We start from the raw sequence: 25,210 nt of genomic DNA, 5'->3' as shown, positions 1-25,210 counted from the left end.
TCTGGATTACTAAGTCTTTAATATAGACAATATGAATATCTAATTATAGATATTTCAAATTCCATTGCAACGATGTATAAGGCTATAATACATAAATTTGCTGAACACATTTTATACCTAAAATGTAAGGATCACATGGTTTCTTATGCCGATTAACAATAAGAATGTGCCAGAGTTGGGAAACTTTAACCCCCCTCAAATGAAATTCAGATGTAAACTTTTAAAACGCCGATACACGTCTTGTCTTTTTTTTTTCTCTCCTCTATCAAAATTTATTGGTCGGACCTTGTAATTTTGGAAAAAATTAGTTTTAGTTGTATAGTGTTATTAAATATTGAATTCAAAGATTCGAAATGATTAATTAAATTTTCAAAATCAAATTCAATTTTTGTCTCTTAACGGAGAATGTTTATTAGTTATCCCAATAAACCAGAGAACGATATGAATGGATTGCATTTTGAATTACATAATTCAACATTAAATGAATTATATTCAAATAAAGTTAAAGAATTGTTTTCGTTGGGAATGGTTTTATAGAATGACATAAGTGTATAAGCTTTTGCTAATATATATTTACAAGTAAGATTAACTTTTTGTATTTTCAGACGCTCATGACCCTTTTATGGAAACGAGTGATGAGACTATAAATTCAATGTCAGTGAAATTGGAAGAAATCCAAAGGTATTTTTTAACTACAATACAATAAATGAAATCATTTAACCCAGATATGCCAACCTTAATACATGTAGTACACCTATAATGTTCAGATTTCTGGGTTTACTGTTTAAATTTTCTAATCTACTTGTCGTGCTACAGAATAAACGGTCAACTAAACAGTGTTGACAAGTTTTGTCTAGGGTTATGTGAAAAAAAATAAAAGTGATTTTAGTTGATGTATTTGCTGACGTACCATTAGTGGGCAAAAATGGTGAAAACAATAAGTTATTTTTTTCCAGATTTTTATACCCTTCACCATGAGTGGCAGGGGTATATATAAGTTTGTCATTCCGTTTGTAATTTCTACATTTTTCATTTGCGACCCCACATAGTATATATATTCTGAATCGTTATAGATAGCGGAGTCGATATAGCCATGTCCGTCTGTGTGTTGAAATCAACTTTCTGAAGCCCCCAAATAACTTACATACACGAATGATACATCAATACCTCCAAATTCGGTTGCTATTTAAAATCGAGAAAATCGGTCCACAAATGGCTAAGATATAAGGAAAAAACCAGGACAACCTCGATTTTTGACCCATGACAATATGGATATCTAATGATAGATATTTCAAAGACCTGTGCAACGACGTATATAAGACCATAGTAAATTGGACCTACAATGGGTCAAAATCGGAAAAAATATTTTTTAACCCGAATTTTTTTTTTCACCAAAATTTTTTTTCACTAATACTAAAAAAAAAATTAAAAACTAAAAAAATAATTTTTTTAAAATTAAAAAAAAATTATAAAATTCCAAAAAAAAATTTTAAAAAACAATTTCGAAAAAACAACTTTAAAAAAAATTTAAATTTTGTTTACCTAAAATTTTTATTTTAAAGTATAATTTGGTGAAGGGTATATAAGATTCGTCACAGCCGAATATAGCCTTTATTCGGCTGTGACATTATTTACTTTTAATGTTAACATTAAAATTAAATAATAAAAGCCTTAGAGGAAAGTGAAGAGTTTTTTAAAAATTCTTACAACATGTCAATTGTGCCCACTCAAGGTGCTAACAACTACGTCACAGATGAACATTCTGGAGATGAAGTGAATTTTGAAAACTTACCACCCTTATTATTAAATGCTGAGGCTGAGCTTTTTCGAAATTGTTATTCTACTGATTCGGATATTTAAGACGACATTCCAATTGCGTTATTGCAACAGGCCAAGAAACGTAAATGTATTAAGTCGTCAGTAAAACGGGTAAAGCAGGATCTGGAAGAAACGGCGACGCCTATTGTTACAGTATGTCAACTGGAAATTTTGCTTACACCTCTTGAATTGTTTAAGAAATTGTTTGATGATGACTTACTGCAACTTATTGCTCAATACTCTAATGACTATGCGTCCAAACAAAAGGCAACTGCAAATGTAACTCCAGACGAAATCAGGTGCTTTATTGCAATGTGGCTACAATACTGTCAAAAAGAACCAATAATGAAACTTATAAAGTTACATTATTTGGTTCCAGCCATACCAGGGTACAGGGATTTTCCCAAATAATACCTACAAGGAAATGGGACTTGGTCCAAGCGTAGTCTTGAACCTTCACGTATATTCAACAATCACACCTTATTCATGAATATAATCGCTACATGGGTGGCGTTGATCGAGCAGATGAAAATATCAGCTTGTACCGTGTATCTATTCGGGGTAAATAATGGTATTTCCCATTACAGACCTTATTGATCTTTCAGAGCACAATGCATGGTACTGCATATACATATGGGAGGTAAAATGAACCATTTATCATTTCGGCTGCGTATTGCCATATTTCTAATATCTACTTATGGGAAAGCCTCATCGAAGCTTTCATCAGGATCATCATGCGACATCAGATTTGATCGAAAAGATCATTTACTTACTGAGAACACACGTCAAGCCGATGGAAAATGTAAATAGCTACGTTGTAATCATTACACGTTGCATTAAAAAAAATATTTTTTTTTGTTAATTTGTTTTTTCTTTACTTATGTACACAAAAGTTGCTGAATAATAACCGACTTGAATTAAATCACAAGAAAATACTGTCTTTTGCTTCCATATGTGCCGAGCGTACTACATGTAGTACGGACTCAAAATCCAAGTTAAAATTATATTTTTTTAATTATTTCTTCAGTTTTGTAATATAATCTATCAGAATATAGATATTTTGTAAAACTACGATGATTGGTGCACTAGAATGCCAATCGGCATATCTGGGTGAAAATACCTGATACTAATGTCTAAAATAAAACATATTTTTTATTATTTAAAAGATCACTAAATGAACAAAATAATCAAAGTTCAAACGATAACGAAAATAAATTCAGGTATAATAATGATTTTATACAAATTCTATAATTATAATTTGAATTTTATTTCAGATCCTCATCGTCCGATGAAAGTGATTACTTGCCTGAAAACGATATTTCAAAAAGGTTGAAGAATGCAAAAAATACACTAACTAAAAATATTAAGCTGTACCTAATTTAAATATTATTTAATTTACTTATAGCCAACCGAGCGAAAAAACTACATTTGAAATAGATTCAGACTATGCTCTAATCAAGAAAGTGAACAATTATTATCAATGTGTCGTATGTAAAACATCATTTAAGTTGCAAAAAAATTGTCGTCGTCATATAAAAGAAGCACACTCTAGCCAAAATGAAGATAGGTTAGATAATGGTTAGATTAGAAATATATACATGTTAATTCTAAATTGAATTTTATTTCAGCTCCTCGTCATCTGATGAAAGCGATTATGATTATGAGTCAGCCTATAGGTTCGTTAAGAAATACATTTGTGAAAACTACACTATAACTATATATCTACATATCGTAACCTAAAATGCAAAACAACGTATCATCAATAAACTCGAAATTCATTTAATTATTGATTACGATTCACTACATCATATTACATATCAGAGATGTGCATGAATACCATTCAAATTACATATTTATTATTTAGCAAAAGTGCATTTAACTTATCATCGAGTGAATCATTTGAATACTTTGCATACAAATCAAAACACGGTAAGACCCCTTTCACACTAGGCAATTTAGTTGCGCAAGTCTCTTGTGTTTGTATATGGCAGAGGTAATGTGGGGTTAAGGAGAAGAAAATTTAGGCAACTAAATGGCATAGTGTGAAAGCGGTCTAATCATTTTTGAGTTGTTATTGCTAACGGCATTTAAAAAATGATTGTGTAAATGGTAATCAATTGTGATAGCGCAAGCACTGCAAGCTATATAATTTGCACATGTTGATGATTGAAAACACAACAAATGCAGTGATTTCATTCATATAGAAAAAAAGCGAATCAACTCATGTACATCTCTGTTACATATACATAAGTACACAATTTTAAACTGTTACTATCAAAAATAACCAAGTTATAACCAAAATTTAAAACAACGTGTCATAAAGTAAAGATTTTTTTAAACAAAATAACGTATACGTTTTGACTAATTAATTAATAAATAGTATTTCACCTTATTTTATTTAGTTTCCTAATATTTATACCCTTCACCTTCGTGAGAAGGGTATATATAAGTTTGTCATTCCGTTTGTAATTTCTGCATTTTTCATTTCCGACCCTATAAAATATATATATTCTGGATCCTTATAGATAGCGGAGTCGATTAAGCCATGTCCGTCTGTCTGTTGAAATCAATTTTCTGAAGACCCCAGATATCTTCTGGATCCAAATCTTCAATAATTCTGTCAGACATGCTTTCGAGAATTTTGCTATTTAAAATCAGCTAAATCGGTCCACAAATGGCTGAGATATGAGGAAAAAACCAAGACAACCTCGATTTTTGACCTATATCTGGATTACTAAGACATTAATATAGACAATATGGATATCTACTGATAGATATTTCAAAGACATTTGCAACGACGTATATAAGACCATAGTAAGTTGGACAATGGGTCAAAATCCGATAAAAAAATTTAACCCGAATTTTATTTTTCACAAAAAATATTGAAAAACAAAAAAAAAATTTCCAAAAAATTAAAAAAAAACAACTGGAAAAAAATTAAATTTTGTTTACCTTAAAATATTTAAAATTTTGAAGTATAATTTGGTGAAGAGTATATAAGATTCGGCACAGCTGAATATAGCACTCTTACTTGTTTTTAATAAATTTGTTCAAATTGAATTTTTTTGCAAATAAAAATAATTTGTAATTAACTAACTCTCTTTTTATATGTCACTTTGGTTACGGAAAATTCTTATTTTTTTAAATGCAAAAATTAAAGAATTAAAAATTCTTGATTGTCTTGCAATCCAATTATTGCAAAAACGCAATGAAATATTTTAAAAATGAAAGAAAAACTAAAAACATTAAAAAATATGACAATGTTTAAAATCTTATTTGCAAATAGTATCGTTAATCAGGAATTCTTTTAGTGAGTTAGCTATTTGCAAATAAAAAAATAATTCACTGTTTATACGGCTAATTTTTCTACTTTCAATATATTTATTTGCGAATAAGTCGTGCGTATAAACGTAGTATATGACAATTTAATGAAGTACCTTTTAAGTAAGTAGTTATTAGCAATTAAAATAAAAAATATATATAAAATATTGATATATTTTTTTTTATACTGCTTTTATTTAAAATAAAAAAAATATTTTTATTTTGTCATACAATTTTATATTGTTGACACCAGTAAGATGAAATCAACAACACAGCTGATACGTTATTTTAGTTTTAGAAAACAACAATCCAAAAAATCGTAAGACCCATAGCTTAAAGTGTGCTTTAAATTTTTTTTTTTTTAGAAAATATATTTCTAGTTTTATTGTAAGTCAGATTTGAAAATTTTGTTTCAATATCTCAAGTAGTTTTCTTTTTATATAGTTTTTTGCTGCTCCTATAAACTAATGAAAAGTGATGTCACGTTATTTTGCATTTGATGTGACGATGTGTGCACATGCGTTTAACTAATTTTATTTTCTCATAGACATAAAATCCCACTAAAAAAAGGTTCAGAACGTGATAAAATCGAAAAAGTCAACAATAATTTCGTATGTCTTATATGTAAACAAACATTTACGTTGCAAAAGAATTGTCGTCGGCATATTATTATAAAGCACCCACAAAAAACCGTATTATATCCTTGCGGATTATGTGATCTACATTTTAATTGTAAGAACTACTTGCAACTACATCTTAAACGTATGCATCCAGGCGAATCACTCGGTTCAAACTATAAGCATATACAACGATTATTTGGAGATCGTATATACAGCAAGCCTGCAGCTTGGTGTCTGGTCGAATGTAAATTGTGTGATACACAATTTACAACAACTAAAGAACTTCGTCAGCACTTGAAAAATCACAGGAATGTAAACTCTCTTCATGGCTTAGACTTGGACAGTAACATTGTCCAACATTTATTTCCAGAAATGCTTGATTTGGACGTTCTCAAGGAAAGTATATGCAATGATATTCGAGAGGAAGATTGGTTCAAATATTACACAGTGTTAAATGAAAATTTTTATGAAATGTCTGTTAGTGATACAGAAGCAGAAGATTTGCTAGAAGACACTGCAGAGGGTGTTGGCAAATACAAGTGTGAATTGTGTTTTGAAGATTTCTTGCATAAATACCAAGTTTTCTCCCATTTAAAAGAATTTCATAGTAAAGAAGAAATCCCTCTGAAATGTAGACGATGCAAATTGGAATTTATTTCAATAAAAATGCACGAAGATCACAGAAAAACTCATTGCCGAAATAAAAATAAAGTTTTACTTTGTACACGTTGCCCGGCCAAGTTTGTTTGGCCGGAAAATTTGAAAAAACACAAGTGTGCCACAAAAATACCACCGGAAAACTGGCCCTCTACTACAAAAGATCAACTAAAATGTAACATATGCGAACTGGAATTTGAGGAAAAGGCAGAATATCAAGTGCATTTAGCGTCACATAGTGTTTCCAGGACAGCATCTGCAAAAGCGATAATACGTTGTGGTCTTTGTGCACAATATTTTCAAAAACTTGAACATTTGCGTCAACACATGCCGTTGCATGCTGATGGCGTAACTGGTATTGACTTTAAAGACTGTATTTATGTAAAATGCTTTGAACGTAGCAAATCAATTGATTTAGTGCCAATGCAGCTGAGGATTCAAAATGCCTATATTAAATCTCAAATAAGTTGTTTTTACCAAGCCATCGATAAGTACGGCAATGAACTAGACCTCTCAGACTCAGATAGTAACACAGAAGAGAATGCAGATGATGGTCAAACTATAAAAAGACAATACGGGTGCGACATTTGCAAACAAATGTTTGCAAAACGGAAACTTCTATTGAACCATCAACAAGAACAGCACAATAATGTGCCACTGCCCTTTACGTGTAAGGACTGTAATCAGCCATATGTTAGCCTTGATTTGTTACAACAGCATTTGAAAAGGGTTTGCTGGAATGAACACCGACGAATAGCTCAGCAATGTGATTACTGTAAGGCTCGTTTTATATGGCCAAATAATCTATTGAAACACAAAGAAATACAGGTAAAATCATCTACATTTTTATTTATTTATGAATTTTAATAACTTACTTAACTTAAGGTCAATAATGCGTTTTCACTTTAGAATCACACGACAACTGATGTTCAACTTCATTACTGTCTCCTGTGCCCAAAAACTTTCTTTAGTGTTGAAGATGTCAAGGAGCACTTAGGTCGACATTGTGTAACACCAGCTGATGTCAAGACCGTTGAAAGTATAGTAAATTCTACATGGTGGCCAAACGGTGACAAAATCATTAAATGTAAACTATGTGGCCTAACATTTGAAACTATGGCAAAATTAAGTGAACATTATTCACCTACAAATCCACATACATCTTGCGCTAATTCGCATTCACTGGCTAATTACTCGATTACAAATCAAAAAGGATTCGAATTGCATTTAGAACTGGATTCTGAAACAGAAGTAGAAGATGAGCAAGAAGCTCATGAACATACAGGAGACGATATAAAGACTTTATATCCCTACAGCTGTTGCATGTGCAGTAAGTCGTTTATGCGAAAATATCAAATAGCTCAACATCAGCGATCTATGCATAATTATGAATTACTACAGCTAAAGTGTGAACGTTGTATTTTTAGAACAGTCTCACGGGTAAGAAAATATGAATATAACATGTTTATGTACTTGTTTTAATTAAATCATAAATATGTATTGTTATTACTATTAGGGTGATCGATTCTTCGACATTTTTTAGAAACCGGTTTTCGGTTTCTTCGAAAAATTGCAATTTAATATAAACCGGTTTCGGTTTCAGTTTTTTTATAATAACCGGTTAACCGGTTTTTTTGGAAAAATATCAAAACGCCTAGAAATAAGAAGAAAAAAGTTTTATTTATTAAAATAATAATGATTATAACCATTTTGATTGCTTCTTTTATCCTTCATAAGGACTTAAGGTCTTTTGTTACGTACAATTATGTTACATTTTTTCAGAGCTTTGGTAGCACTACAATATATCTTTGGTAGCTCTAATATATATCTGTCTATTTTCATCATACTTGCTGAACTACTGTTTTTCTTATCCTACATAAGGTCTTCGGGTAAAATGTTACCCATTTTGAAATTAAAATTGCATTTTTTCTAAAAATTAGTGGTTGATATTTTATGACTTGAATTTAATTTCAAATGTCAACAACTACGTTAGGTTTTTTTAAAAAAATCTATTTTCTATTTGGGTTAAATAATATCTTAGGAATAACCAATTTTTTTTTGTTTTTATAAAACTAGACATTGGAAATTATCTTTTACTTGGTGTATTTGTATGACTTGTGAGATTTTCTAAATATAATTTTTTTTTTTGGATTTTGAATATTTTATAAAGTTTTTAATACACTAAAACTCATAAAAACACGCTTTTAGAAAAAGTGGAGAAAAACCCGGGTTCTTCAATATTCGAAATGTGAGCTTTTCAAAAAAAACCGAAACCGACTTTAGCAAAAAAAAAAACCGGACCAATCACCCTATATACTATACACATATTGTATTAACTTCTGGACACTTATGACATGTAATAAGCGAGTTATATCCTTATAACTCTAGGACTATGTGTAGATATAATTTAAAATATATTTTATTCAAACGAATTAAAAATTTACTAAAAATCTTAGGCGAATTTAAAATTACTTTGAAATCTAATGTCTTTTACTCAGAAATATTTTATAATTAATTATTAATTTTGTAGTTTTCTTCATTGTTAACAAACTTATACATGGTTTTTGGTTATAAATATATGTATTTTAGTTATTTGTATAATACAATAGATTTTTTCGTATTCGTTCGAATAATCAACTAAAATTTAGACTTTTATTTGAATAAAATTAAATTTTTTTTTTCCATTTTAGGAATTTTTAGATTATCATAAAGATACGCAGTGTTTTAATGATGAAAAGATTTACGATTGTGATCAGTGCCATTTTAAATTTATGTGGAAAGAGAATCTTGATAATCATCATGCTATATTTCATACTCCCAAAGAGTGGGGAAAAACATCGTATGTAGCGATTTATAATCAGACTGCGCCAATCGAGAGCAATAATATGGAGTCATCATCAAACAAAGATGAGGCAAAAGTTAGCAAACCACCCAGAATAAGAAAAGTAGAGACATGTACAATTTGTGGGGTGCACTACCAAAACAGTACAGCGCTTAAGGTACACATGATGAAGCACAGGGGTGAGAAACCGTTCAAATGTGATATTTGCAAAATGGACTTTAGACGCAAATACGATTTAAAGGATCACCAAGTCACACACACTGGCGAACGTCCCTTCAAGTGTTTACATTGCGATAAAGGATTTTCGCGACAATGCAAATTACAAGAACACACGCGTATGCACACTGGCGAACGTCCATACCAGTGCACAATTTGCCAGAAATCATTTAACAAATCGTACTATCTAAAACTCCATTTGCGTTATCATACTGGCGATAGACCCTTCAAGTGTGAGATTTGCGATAAAAGTTTTGTATGTTCCAACTATCTGAAAAAACATCGTGACTATACAGGTCACAACAAATTGTTCTCGACACCAGTCAACATTTCCAATTCAAATGTTTCCGAACATCCCAGTTCAAACGAGAGAAAGAAATCGTTATGTCCCATTTGTGGAATATACTTGTCGTCCAAGACATGTCTACCATCACACGTTAGAACGCACACGGGTGAGAAACCCTTCAAGTGTGATTTTTGCGTAAAGGCCTTCGCACGTAAAACCAATTTACTTACTCACCGACGAAAACACACTGGTGAACGGCCCTACAAATGTAAGACATGCGGCAAAGCATTTAAGCAAAACTCTCAATTAAATGTTCATAACCGCATGCACACCGGCGAACGCCCCTACAAGTGCAAGTTTTGTCAGAGAACATTTACGACATCGGACTCACTGAGACTACATTTGCGTAATCATACAGGCGAGAATCTTTCTAGGTGTGACATTTGCGGTAAAGCTTTCGTATTGCCCGCCTATCTGAAAAGACATCGTATTGCAATGGGTCATCACGTTGAAAAAGTTTAATTTAAAAGAAGTCAAAACTTTTAACGTCTAAATTTCTGGAAAAATGTTTATGAAATATGCTTGGAGCCACAAAGAGACGAAGGCTGGACAAACATAGTATACAACAACATGTAGAATAATTAATAAAAATTAAAACAAAAAGTTTTTAAATGTATTAATAGTATTTTTAGCTTATTTTACAAGTTTAAAAAAAAAATACTTTTTTGATGAATTTCGCATATCCGATTTTAGAAAAAGTGTTTGGTATATTTTCTATATCATATTGTTTCGTTTTTGTTTTTATTTCCTTAAATTGAATTGTATTGAAATCATCCGTTAAAAACCATTACATTTTAATTGATAATTGCAATATCGTAACAATATAAATCTGAAAAAGTGTTATTTAAAAAATGCTGAGCTGTAAATAAATAAGGATTATTTGGCAAAACAAAACTAGAAAATTTGTCTTCTCCGAAATCCACAAAATTCCAATCACAGTATACTATCTTGTTACTAGGGTACCAAGGTTGCCAATTTAGCCATTTTCCGGCTAGATCTAGCGATTTTATTTTCATTTAGCCATAAAAAAATGGCTAGATTTAATCTAGCCGGAAGATCTAGCCATTTTATTTTGTCCTAGCCTTTTTTATTTTATACTTTTCTTGATCATTTTTGTAATTTTTTAAAAATAAAAAAGTTTTTTTTATCAAATGACAAAGAAACAGTCTTTTTAAACAAATTCGTCTGTTGATGATTTGATGAGAATATTATTGGTTTTATGAAAACAGTCTTCTAAATTGTTTCAAAAAGGAAAATTTATCAAAATCTGGGTTTAGCAGACACGAAGTCGGTAAAATTTTTTTTGGAAAACTGTCAGTATAACTATTAGTTAACACATAATCAGACTTTGTGGTGATGGGGGGCAATAAATGTAATATTTTTGAATTTGTATTCAGTTATTTTTCTGTTTTAGCCATTTCTAGCCATTTTTAATTCAAAATATAGCCATTTTCTGAGCTGAAGAGTTGGCAACCTTGTAGGGTACTATAGCTGAAACAAAATGTCGACTTTTTCCGTTTTTTTAAAAAAGTCGAATTTCGACTTTTGGTAATTTATGAAAAGTCGACTTTTTAGTTAATCGACTTTCCGATTTTTTTCAACTTTTTACCATTTCTTGTAAAAAATACATTGTTTCTACATTTATTGATGTGCCTTTTGTAATGTTTAGCAATAAAAATGAATTTTAAGAATTTTCGTGTAGAAAAAAGCTTTATTTTATAAACTTTTATTTATTATTTACATATATTAGCATACAATACAAAAAATGCAAGTGTACCAAATTGCAATAGTTTTAGTATAATGTTACAAATAAATAACAATCTAAAAAGTCGACTATTTTCAACTTTTGAGATTACATATGCTTTTTCGCCTTTTTTCCAACCAAAAAGTCGACTTTTGAGATAACATAAATGATTTTTCGCCTTTTTTCCAACCAAAAAGTCGATTGTTCGAAGTTTCTATTAGTCGATCTTCGATCAATCGACTTTTTCCTGAAAAAAGTCGAAATCTACTTTTTGGTCGGAAAAAAGTCGAACAATCAGTTATCTCAAAAGTCGAATAATCGATAAAAGTCGACTTTTTAGATTGTTAAAAACAAATATTTAATTGCAACATTATACTAAAACTATTGCAATTTGGTACACTTTTTTGTAGTGTATACTAATATATGTAAATAATAAATAAATGTTTATAAAATAAAGCTTTTTTCTACACAACATTCTTCTAACTATTACAACATTCTTCTAACTATTTCATTTTTATTGCTAAACATCAAAAGGCGCATCAATAAATATAGAAACCATGTATTTTTTACAAGAAATGGTAAAAAGTTGAAAAAAGTCGAAAATATTCGGTAAGTCGAAAAAAGTCGATTAACTAAAAAGTCGAAAGTTCGAAAAGTCAATCTTTTAAAAAACGGAAAAAGTCGAAAGGTCGAAAGTGGACTTCTTGTTTCAGCTATAGAACCCTAGTGACGACAGAACCAGAGTACGGAAATAAACAAATCGAAACGTTTGCAATCGTTTTGTTTACGTTTCTCTGTCTGTTTTGTACTCAAATGTACGATTGTAACGGTAAATTAAATAATGCATATGAGTGAAAAGCTAATCATTTCGTTTTCTCTCTTTGTCACTTGAAAAGTTTTTGTTTTGTTTTTGCTCATGTACAATACAATATAAAAATTTTGATTTCTTCTGTACATTTTGCAAACGTTTGCGAAATGTTTTGTTTGTTTTCATACTGTGGACAGAACTACAAATGTACAAAAACAACAGCAAGGCGAATTTATACAAGGTGTAGTCAGTCAATCAGCTGATTACTTTTTTTCGCTTTTTGGTTCTAACAGATGTCAAAGCTTGTTTTTATATTTAAATATCTACATATTCTAAGCTTATTAGCAAAATATTTATTTTTTACATAAATAAGTAAAGCCCCACTATTCAATTATCTACCTTATATTATGTTTTAATACATATTTGTATAATTTTTCATTTTTGTTTTTTGACATTTCTTAAGACCAATTGTTGTTTTTGTAGAACTGACTCCACCTTGTATAAATTCGCCTTGATGGGTATCAAGTACCGAATACCCAGAACTCTATTACATTGATTTACTTTGCAAATCACAAACATTTTTTACCACAAATAAGAAATTTTTTCATTGAAGGAAAAGTAAATAAATAATTCCATAAAATGAGCAATTATATTAATAATGAGTGTTTTATAAATGGAATTCAATATAAATGTCGTACATGCTTTGATCCAGGACAGTCAGTTTACTCCCTTACGGCTGAATGCAGCAACTCAAAAACCTGGCGTGATTTATTAAAGGAAATTGCTCAGTTTCAGGTACATAAACGCCGATAATATAATAAATAGTATACAGTTTATAAAATCGTTCATATGTTTCTCAATAGGCAATCGATGATGATCTACTACTCCCAAGGACTGTATGCTGCAAATGTTTGGATAAACTTATAAGTTTCTATGATTTTATACTGCAGATACATAGTGTGAATAAAAAATACTCTCAATTGTTGGGAAGATGTAAGGATGGGGTTTCTAATGAAATTGACAATTTTACTGATTGTTTGGCAGAGTCTGCTAATGCTTTGCCGTTGGAAATGTTAATGCCGGAAATTAAATTGGAAGAAGAACAGGTTGTTCCCTACGACATTGTTTACAATGACAATAATAAACTGCAAAAATTGGAAAATTCAGGTAAATAAAAAGAAGTAAGTTTGGCTGTGTCGAATCTTATATACCCTTCGCCAAAAAAAGTAAATAAATTACTTTTATTTAAACAAAATTATTTTTTTTTCCAAATTGTTTTTTAATTTTTTTTTTTTAAAAAAATGGAAAAAAAAATTCGGGTTTAAAATATTTTTCACGATTTTGACCCATTGTAGGCCCAACTTGAAATACTTTGAAATATAGATCAAACATAGGTTTTTTCCTTATATCTCAGCCATTTATGGGCCGATTTTGTCGATTTTAGCAACCGAGCCGAAAAAGTTAAGTGCAAGACTGGAAGCTACTATTTTAAGATTTTTATTCTGCAAACGTTGAAGTGATTTGAGTTCACTAAACTTTTTATAGCCGTTTAAGATAGCTAAATAATTTAAATGAATTTGTATTAATGCATTATAAATGAGAAATTTTGTGTTTTTGCTAAATTTATTTTTAAATTTATATAATAAGCCGATAGATTGAGATATCTTTGATTTTAATTGTAGAATGTGCTGACTCCAATTCCGGTTACTTTATAGTGTGACTCCTAAACGTTATTGAATTCTGCTCCGCTATGATGTTCCCATCCACAAATACACTAAAGTCTTGATTCTGCTGATTAACAGGTCTAAATCTTAACAATTTCGTTTTGTTAGCATTTAAAATACAGTAGCCCAATAAATAATTTCACACTAAAAAAAATTAAAACAACATCACTTAAGTCGGGTTTAGCAACATTTCCTATCACTTCCAAAATTTCACCGTCATTAAATTTTTTGATTCTGAGTCAAATAACGAACACTTTTTTGGGTTTTTTTGGCTTTAATGTTCAAAATATTATGAAACTTAATAGTCCCGCCCACCCAAAAGTAGGCGTGACCGAGAATAAATTTTTCGTTATTTTACTCAGAATCAATAACTCTAAAACTATTTGAATTTTTTTTTTGCTAAAATCGACATAAGACATTTATTATTATATATCTCATAAAAAAAACTAAAAAAACGGGGGTTACTCTCTATTGCGATGCGAAAGAAAAATGGTACAATTGGTACCCTTTATTGCTAAATTAGTTTAAAAATGTTTTTATTTACAAGTTTTGACATTTCATTTTGTCATTCATAACATAATAATTTTTCCTGTATGTAGACTTTCTTGGGCTACTGTAAGTTTATTCTAGCAAACTCAGATATCAAATATCAATTTGATACCTTGCGACTAGTCTCAATTGAAAAAGATTGCAACTAACGGAGGGTTAACTTTGATTATTATATACATACATATGTATGGAATTCAAAGATTCGAAATAACTTAATTTTCAAAATCAAATTAAATTTTATCCCTTAACGGAGAATGAACAAAGACCGTAATGGTTATAAGTTATTCCAATAAACCAGAGAATGATAAGAAAGCGAAATCGATATTACCTTATGGGAGCAATTATGACATATTTTATTATATATTTGAATGAATTTCGTTTTGAATTACATAATTCAACAATGAATGAATTACATATGTATATTCAAATAATGCCTTTGAATGAAGCTAAAGTGTTAATTTTGTCGGGAATGATTTTATGGAATGAATTTCTATTTAGCTCTGATTAAAATAGGTGTACAAGCTTTTGCTAATATATAATTACAAGTAAGATTAACAGTTTTGTATTTTCAGTCGCTCATGACCCTTTTATGGAAACGTGTGATGAGGCTATAAATTCAATGTCAGTGCAATTGGAAGAAATACAAAGGTAATCATTTAAAATACCTGATACTAATGTCTAAAATAAAACATTTTTTTTTTTAATTTTTAATATTAATAGATCACTAAATGAACAAAATAATCAAAGTTCAAACGATGACGAAAATATATTCAGGTATAATAATGATTTTATACAAATTCTGTAATTATAATATGAATTTTATTTCAGCTCATCATCGTCCGATGAAAGTGATTACTTGTCTAAAAATTATATTTCAAAAAGGTTGAAGAATGCAAAAAACACACTTACAAAAATATTAAGCTGTACTTAAAATATTATTTAATTTACTTATAGCCTACCGATCGAACAAACTACATTTGAGACAGATTCAGACTATGCGCTAATCAAGAAAGTGAACAATAATTTTCAATGTGTCGTATGTAAGACATCATTTAAGTTGCAAAAAAATTGTCGTCGACATATAAAAGCCGCACATTCTAGCCGAAATGAAGATAGGTTAGATAATGATTAGGATAATAGAAATATGTACATGTTAATTCTAAATTGAATTTTATTTCAGCTCCTCGTCATCCAATGAAAGTGATTTTGATTATGAATCAGCCTATAGGTTCGTTAACAAATACATTTGATAAAACTAAACTATATATCGCTCATTTGCTGCAACAACGTCATAATTCAAAAAAAGTCGTTTCGAGAAAAACGGCTTTGAATGTTTTATGACATTTTACTATTTCTTAAATAAATGTTCAACAAATCATGTAATTTCAGAAATAAAAGCAGATTTAAATAGATGTTAATATCTTTCTAATCTGTATTTAACCCAATTTTGTCTTGTCAAATATACGAGAAAACATGAATTTTAATTTTGATGTTTACAACAAAAAAAAAACACTCACACAAAAAATAGTTGACTTTTTTTGAAAACTGATAAAACTAAATGAAAGACTATAAAACGGCGCATATTTCGTATTACTCATTTCAAAACACACGGATTTTGAGTTATGACGTTGTTGCAGCAAATGAGGGATATTAGGGCTATAAATTTATTACATTTTTTGCAAATATCAAAATTATCTATATTTAAAATACCTATATTTAAAATACCCAAATGACTAGAACGAAATGCGTGGTTCTAGGGCCCAAATTTGGTTATAAACCCTAATGTACATACATATGCATTTAACTAATTTTATGTTTTCATAGACAGCAAATCCCACTAAAAAAAGGTTCAGAAGGTGATAAAATCGAAAAAGTCAACAATCATTTCGTATGTCTTATATGTAAAAAAACATTTACGTTGAGAAAAAATTGTCGTCGGCATATTATATTAAAACACTCACAAGAAGACAAATTAAATCCTTGCGGATTTTGTGATCAATATTTTAACTGTAAGGACTACTTGCAACTACATCTTAAACGTATGCATCCAGGCGAATCACTCGGTTCTAACTCTAAGCATATACAACGATTATTTGGAGATCGTTTATACAGCAAGCCTGTAGCTTGGTGTCTGGTCGAATGTAAATTGTGTGATACAACATTTACAACAAACAAAGAACTTTGTCAGCACTTGAAAAATCACAGGGATGTAAACTCTCTTCATGGCTTAGACTTGGACAGTAACATTGTCCAACATTTATTTCCAGAAATGCTTGATTTGGACGTTCTCAAGGAAAGTATATGCAATGATATTCGAGAGGAAGATTGGTTCAAATATTACACAGTGTTAAATGAAAATTTTTATGAAATGTCTGTTAGTGATACAGAAGCAGAAGATTTGCTAGAAGACACTGCAGAGGGTGTTGGCAAATACAAGTGTGAATTGTGTTTTGAAGATTTCTTGCATAAATACCAAGTTTTCTCCCATTTAAAAGAATTTCATAGTAAAGAAGAAATCCCTTTGAAATGTAGACGATGCAAATTGGAATTTATTTCAATAAAAATGCACGAAGATCACAGAAAAACTCATTGCCGAAATAAAAATAAAGTTTTACGTTGTACACGTTGCCCGGCCAAGTTTGTTTGGCCGGAAAATTTTAAAAAACACAAGTGTGCCACAATAATACCACCGGAGAACTGGCCCACTATTACAAAAGATCAACTAAAATGTAACATATGCGAACTGGAATTTGAGGAAAAGGCAGAATATCAAGTGCATTTAGCGTCACATAGTGTTTCCAGGACAGCATCTGCAAAAGCGATAATACGTTGTGGTCTTTGTGCACAATATTTTCAAAAACTTGAACATTTGCGTCAACACATGCCGTTGCATGCTGATGGCGTAACTGGTATTGACTTTAAAGACTGTATTTATGTAAAATGCTTTGAACGTAGCAAATCAATTGATTTAGTGCCAATGCAGCTGAGGATTCAAAATGCCTATATTAAATCTCAAATAAGTTGTTTTTACCAAGCCATCGATAAGTACGGCAATGAACTAGACCTCTCAGACTCAGATAGTAACACAGAAGAGAATGCAGATGATGGTCAAACTATAAAAATACAATACGGGTGTGACATTTGCAAAGAAATGTTTGCAAAACGGAAACTTCTATTGAACCATCAACAAGAACAGCACAGTAATGTGCCACTGCCCTTTTCGTGTAAAGACTGTAATCAGCCATATGTTAGCCTTGATTTGTTGCAACAGCATTTGAAAAGGGTTTGCTGGAATGAACACCGACGAATAGCTCAACAATGTGATTACTGTAAGGCTCGTTTTATATGGCCAAATAATCTATTGAAACACAAAGAAATACAGGTAAAATCATCTACATATTTATTTATGAATTTTAATAACTTACTTAACTTAAGGTTAATAATACGTTTTCAATTTAGAATCACATGACAACCGATGTTCAACTTCATTATTGTCTCCTGTGCCCAAAAACTTTCTTTAGTGTTGAAGATGTCAAAGAGCATTTAGGTCGACATTGTGTAACACCAGCTGATGTCAAGACCGTTGAAAGTATAGTAAATTCTACATGGTGGCCAAACGGTGACAAAATCATTAAATGTAAACTATGTGGCCTAACATTTGAAACTATGGCAAAATTAAGTGAACATTATTCACCTACAAATCCACATACATCTTGCGCTAATTCGCATTCACTGGCTAATTACTCGATTACAAATCAAAAAGGATTCGAATTGCATTTAGAACTGGATTCTGAAACAGAAGTAGAAGATGAGCAAGAAGCGGATGAACATACAGGAGACGATATAAAGACTTTATATCCCTACAGCTGTTGCATGTGCAGTAAGTCGTTTATGCGAAAATATCAAATAGCTCAACATCAGCGATCTATGCATAATTATGAATTGCTACAGCTAAAGTGTGAACGTTGTATTTTTAGAACAGTCTCACAGGTAACGAAATACAAATAAAACATGTTTACTTGTTTTAATTAAATCATAAATATGTCTCAGAGATGCACATGAGTTGAATCGCTTTTTTCTATATGAATGAACTCACTACATTTGTTTTATTTTCAATCATCAACATGTGTTAATAACATTGCTTGCAGTGTTTACGCTCTCACAAATTATTGCTAGTACTCAAAACTGATAACTGTGTTTTGATTTGTATTGAAAAGATTCATAAAAGCTCGATGATAAGCTGTATGCATAGTACAAAAGCAGTGCATTAATTAAAAAAGTTTTCGCGCGTATTTCAAGATACAATAAATATTCATGCACATCTCTGATATGTATTGTTATTAGGGAAATTATATACTATACACATATTGCAATAACTTCTGGACCAGAGATCGAAAATAACTCGTCCATATACCAAAAAACCCAAATTGTGATTTATATTTTTGTGATAAAAATAAATCACTGAAAATAACAGTTATAATATAAAATGATTTTTATTAAAAGGTTTGGTAAGACATTTATTAGTTTTTGTTGTTTTTTAATGGTTTGGTGTGAAATAAACAACTCATTTGTTCTTGTTCTTAATAACTGTTACTTTATCTTTTATTTACATACAATAACATATTATTAGTAATTTATGGAAATAATAGTAAATTATGGAAATAATATAAGTATGAAGTCTGAGTAACAGAAATGAGAATTTTTTTTAAATTGTTATTAATCTTTTGATAAATTTTATATATTTAAGCTTGATTTGCATCAAATGCATTTTTGTGATTTATTTTTCATGATCACAAATAAAAGTCACAAGCTGACCTTTACGAAAAAAATAAATTATAAATCACTCATCCAGATTATTTGTGTGTGTTTCTTTTCTGTTTCTCTCAACCCCAAACCTAAAATGTTCTCGAATAAATCACTCTCTCAGTGATATATCAGAAAAAATTATTTTTAAATGGCTGCGAATAAGAATTTACCATTAAAATGAAAGTGAACCCGTTATTTTCGGTCTCTGTTCCAATATGTACAATATGTGTATAGTATATAATTCCCTTCATTAACATTAAGTTAATTTTTGCATCAGTATCCACTTTCGAGATTCATTCTGATCATTTCGCATTCCAATATCAATATAATTTAGAACATATTTTAGTCAAACGCTTTAAAAATTTACTAAAAATCTTAGACAAATTTAAAATTACTTTGAAATCTATTGTCTTTCACTCAACAAATATTTAACGAGTCTTTACATAATTAAAATGGTCTAATTTATTATTATTATTATTAATTTTGTAGTTTAATTCATTGATAACAAACTTATGCATGGTTTTGGTTATAAATTTATGTATTTTAGTTATTTGAATAATACAATAGTTTTTACTAAGTTATTTTATTAAGCTATTTGTATAATACAATAGCTTAAATACTTTTATTCGAATAAAATAATTTTTTTTATTTTTTTCATTTTAGGAATTTTTAGAGTATCATAAAGTTACGCAATGTTTTAATGATGAAAAGATTTACGAATGTGATCAGTGCCATTTTAAATTTATGTGGAAAGAGAATCTTGATAATCATCATGCTATATTTCATACTCCCAAAGAATGGGGAAAAACAACGTATGTTGCGATTTATAATCAAACTGCGTCAATCGGGAGCAATACTATGAAGTCATCATCAAACAATGACGAGACAAAAATTAGCAGACCATCCAGAATAAGAAAAGGAGAGACATGTACAATTTGTGGGGTGTACTTCCGAGACCGTTCACATCTTAAGGTACACATGATGAGGCACAAGGGTGAGAAACCATTCAAATGTAATCTTTGCGAAATGGCCTTTACACGCAATGCAGATTTAAAGGATCACCTAGTCACACACACTGGCGAACGTCCTTTTAAGTGTTTATATTGCGATAAAGGATTTGCGCGACAATGCAAATTACGAGAACACGAGCGTGTGCACACTGGCGAACGTCCCTACCAGTGCACAGTTTGTGAGAAATCATTTAACAAATCGGGCTATCTGAAACTCCATTTGCGTTATCATACTGGCGATAGACCCTTCAAGTGTGACATTTGCGGTAAAAGTTTTGTATGTTCCAACTATCTGAAAAAACATCGTGACTGTACAGGTCACAACAAATTGTTCTCAACGCCAGTCAACATTTCCAATTCAAATGTTTCCGAACAGCCCAGTTCAAGCGAGGGAAAGAAATCGTTATGTCCCATTTGTGGAATATACTTGTCGTCCAATACAAGTCTAACATTACACGTTAGAACGCACACGGGTGAGAAACCCTTCAAGTGTGATTTTTGCGAAAAGGCCTTCGTACGTAAAACCGAATTACTTACTCACCGACGAAAACACACTGGTGAACGGCCCTACAAATGTACGATATGCGGTAAAGCATTTACGCAAAACTGTAAATTAACTGTTCATAACCGCATACACACCGGCGAACGTCCCTACAAGTGCAAGTTTTGTCAGAGAACATTTACGAAATCGGACTCACTGAGACTACATTTGCGTAATCATACAGGCGAGAATCTTTCTAGGTGTGACATTTGCGGTAAAGCTTTCGTATTGCCTGTCTATCTGAAAAGACATCGTATTGCAATGGGTCATCACGTTGAAAAAGTTTAATTTAATAGCAGTCAAAACTATAAACTTCCAAATTTCTTGGAAAATGTTAATGAAATATGCTCGAATCCATAAAGAGGCGAAGGCACTCAAAATTGTAATTAAGAATTAATTATAACAATAAGTATTAATTATAATAATAAGAATTAATTAAAATCAAAACAAAAAGTTATTAAAAAAAAATTGTCTATCAAATTGTTTCATTTTTTCTTTTAAAAATGTTGGTTTATTTCCTTAAATTGAATTCATCAGTTAAAAACCGTTACATTTGGATTGATAAATGCAATTTCGTAACAATATTATAATCTAAAAAGGTGTTATTTAAAAAATGCTTAGCAGTAAAAAAATAGGGGTTATTTGGAAAACAGAATTCCAATCACAGTTTACTATCTTGTTACTATATTTTTTTTTTATTTTTTATTTATTTTTTATTTATTTTATTTTTTCATAAAAAAAAAATATATAGTAACAAGATAGTAAACTGTAATTGGTATATACAGTTAGTCAACAAATTCATTTCAATATGGAAATATTTGAAAATTTTTTGAGTTAGGATGTAATTCTGCAAACAAATAAATTATGTTCATTTATTTTTGAGTTTCATATGTATATAGAATATCCCAGCAAAAACTTTACTTATTTAGTAAGCCAGCAAGTAATATTGCAGCCTTCTAATTATTATTTGACTGAAACACTACTTACATTTGTTCGAGACTTTTAAAAAATTCATGGGTTAAGCTTACAAATGTACTTACAATCAGTTAAGAAATAAGTAGTAAATTCACAACAAGAATATGTAGCTAAAAAAAAAATACAAAAAATATTGCCTTGTGTGGGAATCGAACAGTCACATTATTTGCTTTTGTTTTTATTATAATAGCGTTTGTTTAGGTTGCATCCTTTTGGTAATAACTACATTAAACGTATTATACTATTTTTAACAACGTTAGAATCTATTGTTGCTTCCTTTTTTTTTTGCAACTTTGTTGGCAGTATTTTACTAGATTCTAGCGAGTAAACCGTTAACGGGTCCTTAAATATTGTTTGCCACCATATTATGCTTGTTATTTTAGCATTAAAAAACACTTGTCAAATTGTCTTCGACATAAGCACTACGTGCATTTTACTAAAATCGCAATATATTCCTTCTACGAGGTAATATTTATTATCAATAAAAAGAGATCTTCGTCTCTAATTTAAACTTGAAATTTGTTTGTTTTATTTTTATAACAATTTTGGAAAACTTGGATTGATGCCAAACAGCGTTATATCAAGATAAGCAAATTGCTTCGCATAAAAAGTATTCACCAAGCCAGGAAAGCGTACTGATAAAAATATAATACAGTTAATATACTATAATTTCCATAAAGGAAAATCCGCTAAACAGTTGGCTGAAATGTTTCGCGTTCAACTCAGAACTGTTTACAACATCATAAACCGTGCCGAAAAGGAAGAAAGGCTGGAGTAGAAGAACTCAACTGGAAGAAAACCAAAGGTTTTACGAAATTATATTATATCGCATCATAACATTTTTAATTCAATGTATAAATTTCAAAATAATCAAAAAAAACCTTCTCCTGTAAAATTTGTGTTTTGTCGCTTACGATAATTTGGCGCTAAGGGCTCGATATATACTATATATGTATGTATTGTACGTATATTACGATTCTTTGATATTAAAATGCTAAGATTTATTTAATAGCCAATATAACCGATGCGTCACGGTTTAACACGGTTCTATCATCCTAATATGTTGCATAATATTTATACAATGCAAGAAACAATTACAAGAAGGGTATTCACATACATTTATGTGAAAATTATTCATTGTTGTCATATAATTTGGTCGCTAATTTAATAAAAAAATTTAAAGAAACATGAATAATACAAATATCACAATTAGAGTTTTTCATGGGAATTCCCGGGACATGAAAAAAAACTAAGTAAATTATAATAAAATGTTCCCTAAACGGATCCCCAGCCATAACCAAAATAATACAATCGTCGATACTAAGAGCAATTATTAAGAAATAACCAGTCCTAATTAGTGGTTCATGGTAAGAATTGAAACAAGAATAACCAAAAACAGCAAATTGTTAAATAAAAGTACAATAGAAAACTAATACAAATAATTAAGTAATTTAAGCTTAAAAACATTATTAGAATTAGAAAAGGTTCAAGCAGGGCACTCTACGAAAGGTGACTGCATCACTACAACAATACAAAAACAACAGGTACTTTGTTTTTGTTAAAAAGTATGTGAACTGTCAAAGTTGCCTGTTGTTGTTTTTGCTTTTGGGTTAGTTGTATTTTTCGCCACAACAACCACAAATGAATTGACAATTCAAACTCAATAAAAAAAATAATCAGCTGTTTCATCGCAGTCACCTTTCTAAGTGTGCCCTGGGTCCAAGTTACTATAGCTTTATATACATCGTTGCAATGGACTTTAAAATATCTATCATTAGATATCCATGACTTAGTAATCCAGATATACATAGATCAAAAATCGAGGTTTCCCGGATTTTTCCTTATATCTCAGCTATTTGTGGGCCGAGTTTGTCGATTTTAAATAGCAACCGAGGCGGAAGAATTCCCGACATATTGATTCATACATCATTATAGCTAAATAGCTTATTAGGGGATACGAAAAGTTGATTTCAACATACAGACGGACATGGCTATATCGACTTCGCTATCTATAACGATCCAGAATATATATACTTTGTGGTGTAGCAAATGAAAAATGTAGACATTACAAACGAAATGACAAACTTTGTGAATGCCACTCATGGTGAAGGGTATAAAAAAGAGTAAAGTTTTTAAAGCAAAATAGGATGACACCACCTTTTAGTGTGAAGGAAGGATGGAACATCTCTTTCCTTAGGTTACGGAATTGCTTACAGGACATTATGTTCTTAAATACCATTAAAATGCTTTGGGTTATGATAGTGCTACGACGAGACTGTACTGATTCTCATCGGTGTCATACTGACTTCATATGTATATTTTTAACTTTTCAGCAAACATGATTTTGAGCATCATTCGTAAAGTTATGGTGAACTGAGGGGCTGAACAAAAGATAATTGTCGGTTTATAAGGGCATCTTTTATCTAATCCAGGGCACACTTAGAAAGGTGACTGCGATGAAACAGCTGATTATTTTTTTTTTCATAGAGGGCGCTCTACGGGAGACTTGCTAGTAGGGTATTCAAACGATTAACCGTTAATCGGTTAACCGATTAATTTTGGACGGTTAACTGTTCGAATAATTTAAAATTGCCGATTTTCAAATAACAAATAAACCGATTAATTTGTGTCGATTAACCGATTAACCGAAATTCCTTTTTTTGCACTTGAACATATCTTTTTGTATTTATTTTTCCATTTCAATTCAAATACAAATTTCAAATTAAAATTATATATTTTTTCAAACATCCAAGAAAAATGTTTAGTGAGAATAACAACTGACATATTTAATTTACATGTATTTGAAACTTTGTTTGCTTTTACATGTACAGAACTTAACGAAACTATCAAAAGTATTCAATATTTAAATCAATCCGATGATATAACGAAATATTTGATATGCTTAAAACTAAAAAAGCTGAGATATTGGATATTCTTTATCATGCTTTAGATTTCTCCAACATCAACAATCATCGAGAGAGTATTTTCCAAGTCAAGTTTTATTAAATCTAAAGAAAAAAATCGTTTAAGAGGAAAAAAATTAAATTATATTCTTTTTTTTAAAAGATTATTTCAGAAGATCTCACTAAAATCCTAAAAAAAATTTAGTTTTTTGTATACAAAAAGGATCTCAAATACCTTATTTGCTATTATTTTTTGGTTGAATTGTTATGTTTTGTTTGTTTTTTATGTTTTTGTACACAAAATTCGTGGTTGTATTTTCAATGTAAAAT

The 25,210-nt window shown here is 30.2% G+C and overlaps 1 protein-coding gene across 1 annotated transcript in view; it reads left to right on the top strand.

Moving 5' to 3' along the window:
* Positions 1-25,210, top strand: part of LOC135956717 (uncharacterized) — a 57,976-nt gene that overhangs the window by 965 nt on the left and 31,801 nt on the right. Inside the window, exons 3-20 of the mRNA XM_065507286.1 lie at positions 606-681; positions 2,985-3,038; positions 3,093-3,146; positions 3,224-3,385; positions 3,447-3,494; positions 5,687-7,244; positions 7,326-7,856; positions 9,107-10,276; positions 13,003-13,167; positions 13,236-13,539; positions 15,218-15,293; positions 15,366-15,419; positions 15,474-15,527; positions 15,600-15,761; positions 15,826-15,873; positions 16,470-18,027; positions 18,105-18,635; positions 20,115-21,284. Coding sequence (XP_065363358.1) covers positions 606-681; positions 2,985-3,038; positions 3,093-3,146; positions 3,224-3,385; positions 3,447-3,494; positions 5,687-7,244; positions 7,326-7,856; positions 9,107-10,276; positions 13,003-13,167; positions 13,236-13,539; positions 15,218-15,293; positions 15,366-15,419; positions 15,474-15,527; positions 15,600-15,761; positions 15,826-15,873; positions 16,470-18,027; positions 18,105-18,635; positions 20,115-21,284 — 7,775 coding nt within the window. The remainder of the gene's footprint in view (positions 1-605; positions 682-2,984; positions 3,039-3,092; positions 3,147-3,223; positions 3,386-3,446; positions 3,495-5,686; positions 7,245-7,325; positions 7,857-9,106; positions 10,277-13,002; positions 13,168-13,235; positions 13,540-15,217; positions 15,294-15,365; positions 15,420-15,473; positions 15,528-15,599; positions 15,762-15,825; positions 15,874-16,469; positions 18,028-18,104; positions 18,636-20,114; positions 21,285-25,210) is intronic.

Source organism: Calliphora vicina, chromosome 4, assembly GCF_958450345.1.
Source record: "Calliphora vicina chromosome 4, idCalVici1.1, whole genome shotgun sequence".
Classification (NCBI taxonomy): Eukaryota; Metazoa; Arthropoda; class Insecta; order Diptera; family Calliphoridae; genus Calliphora; species Calliphora vicina.
This window is presented reverse-complemented; position numbering and strand designations above follow the sequence as displayed.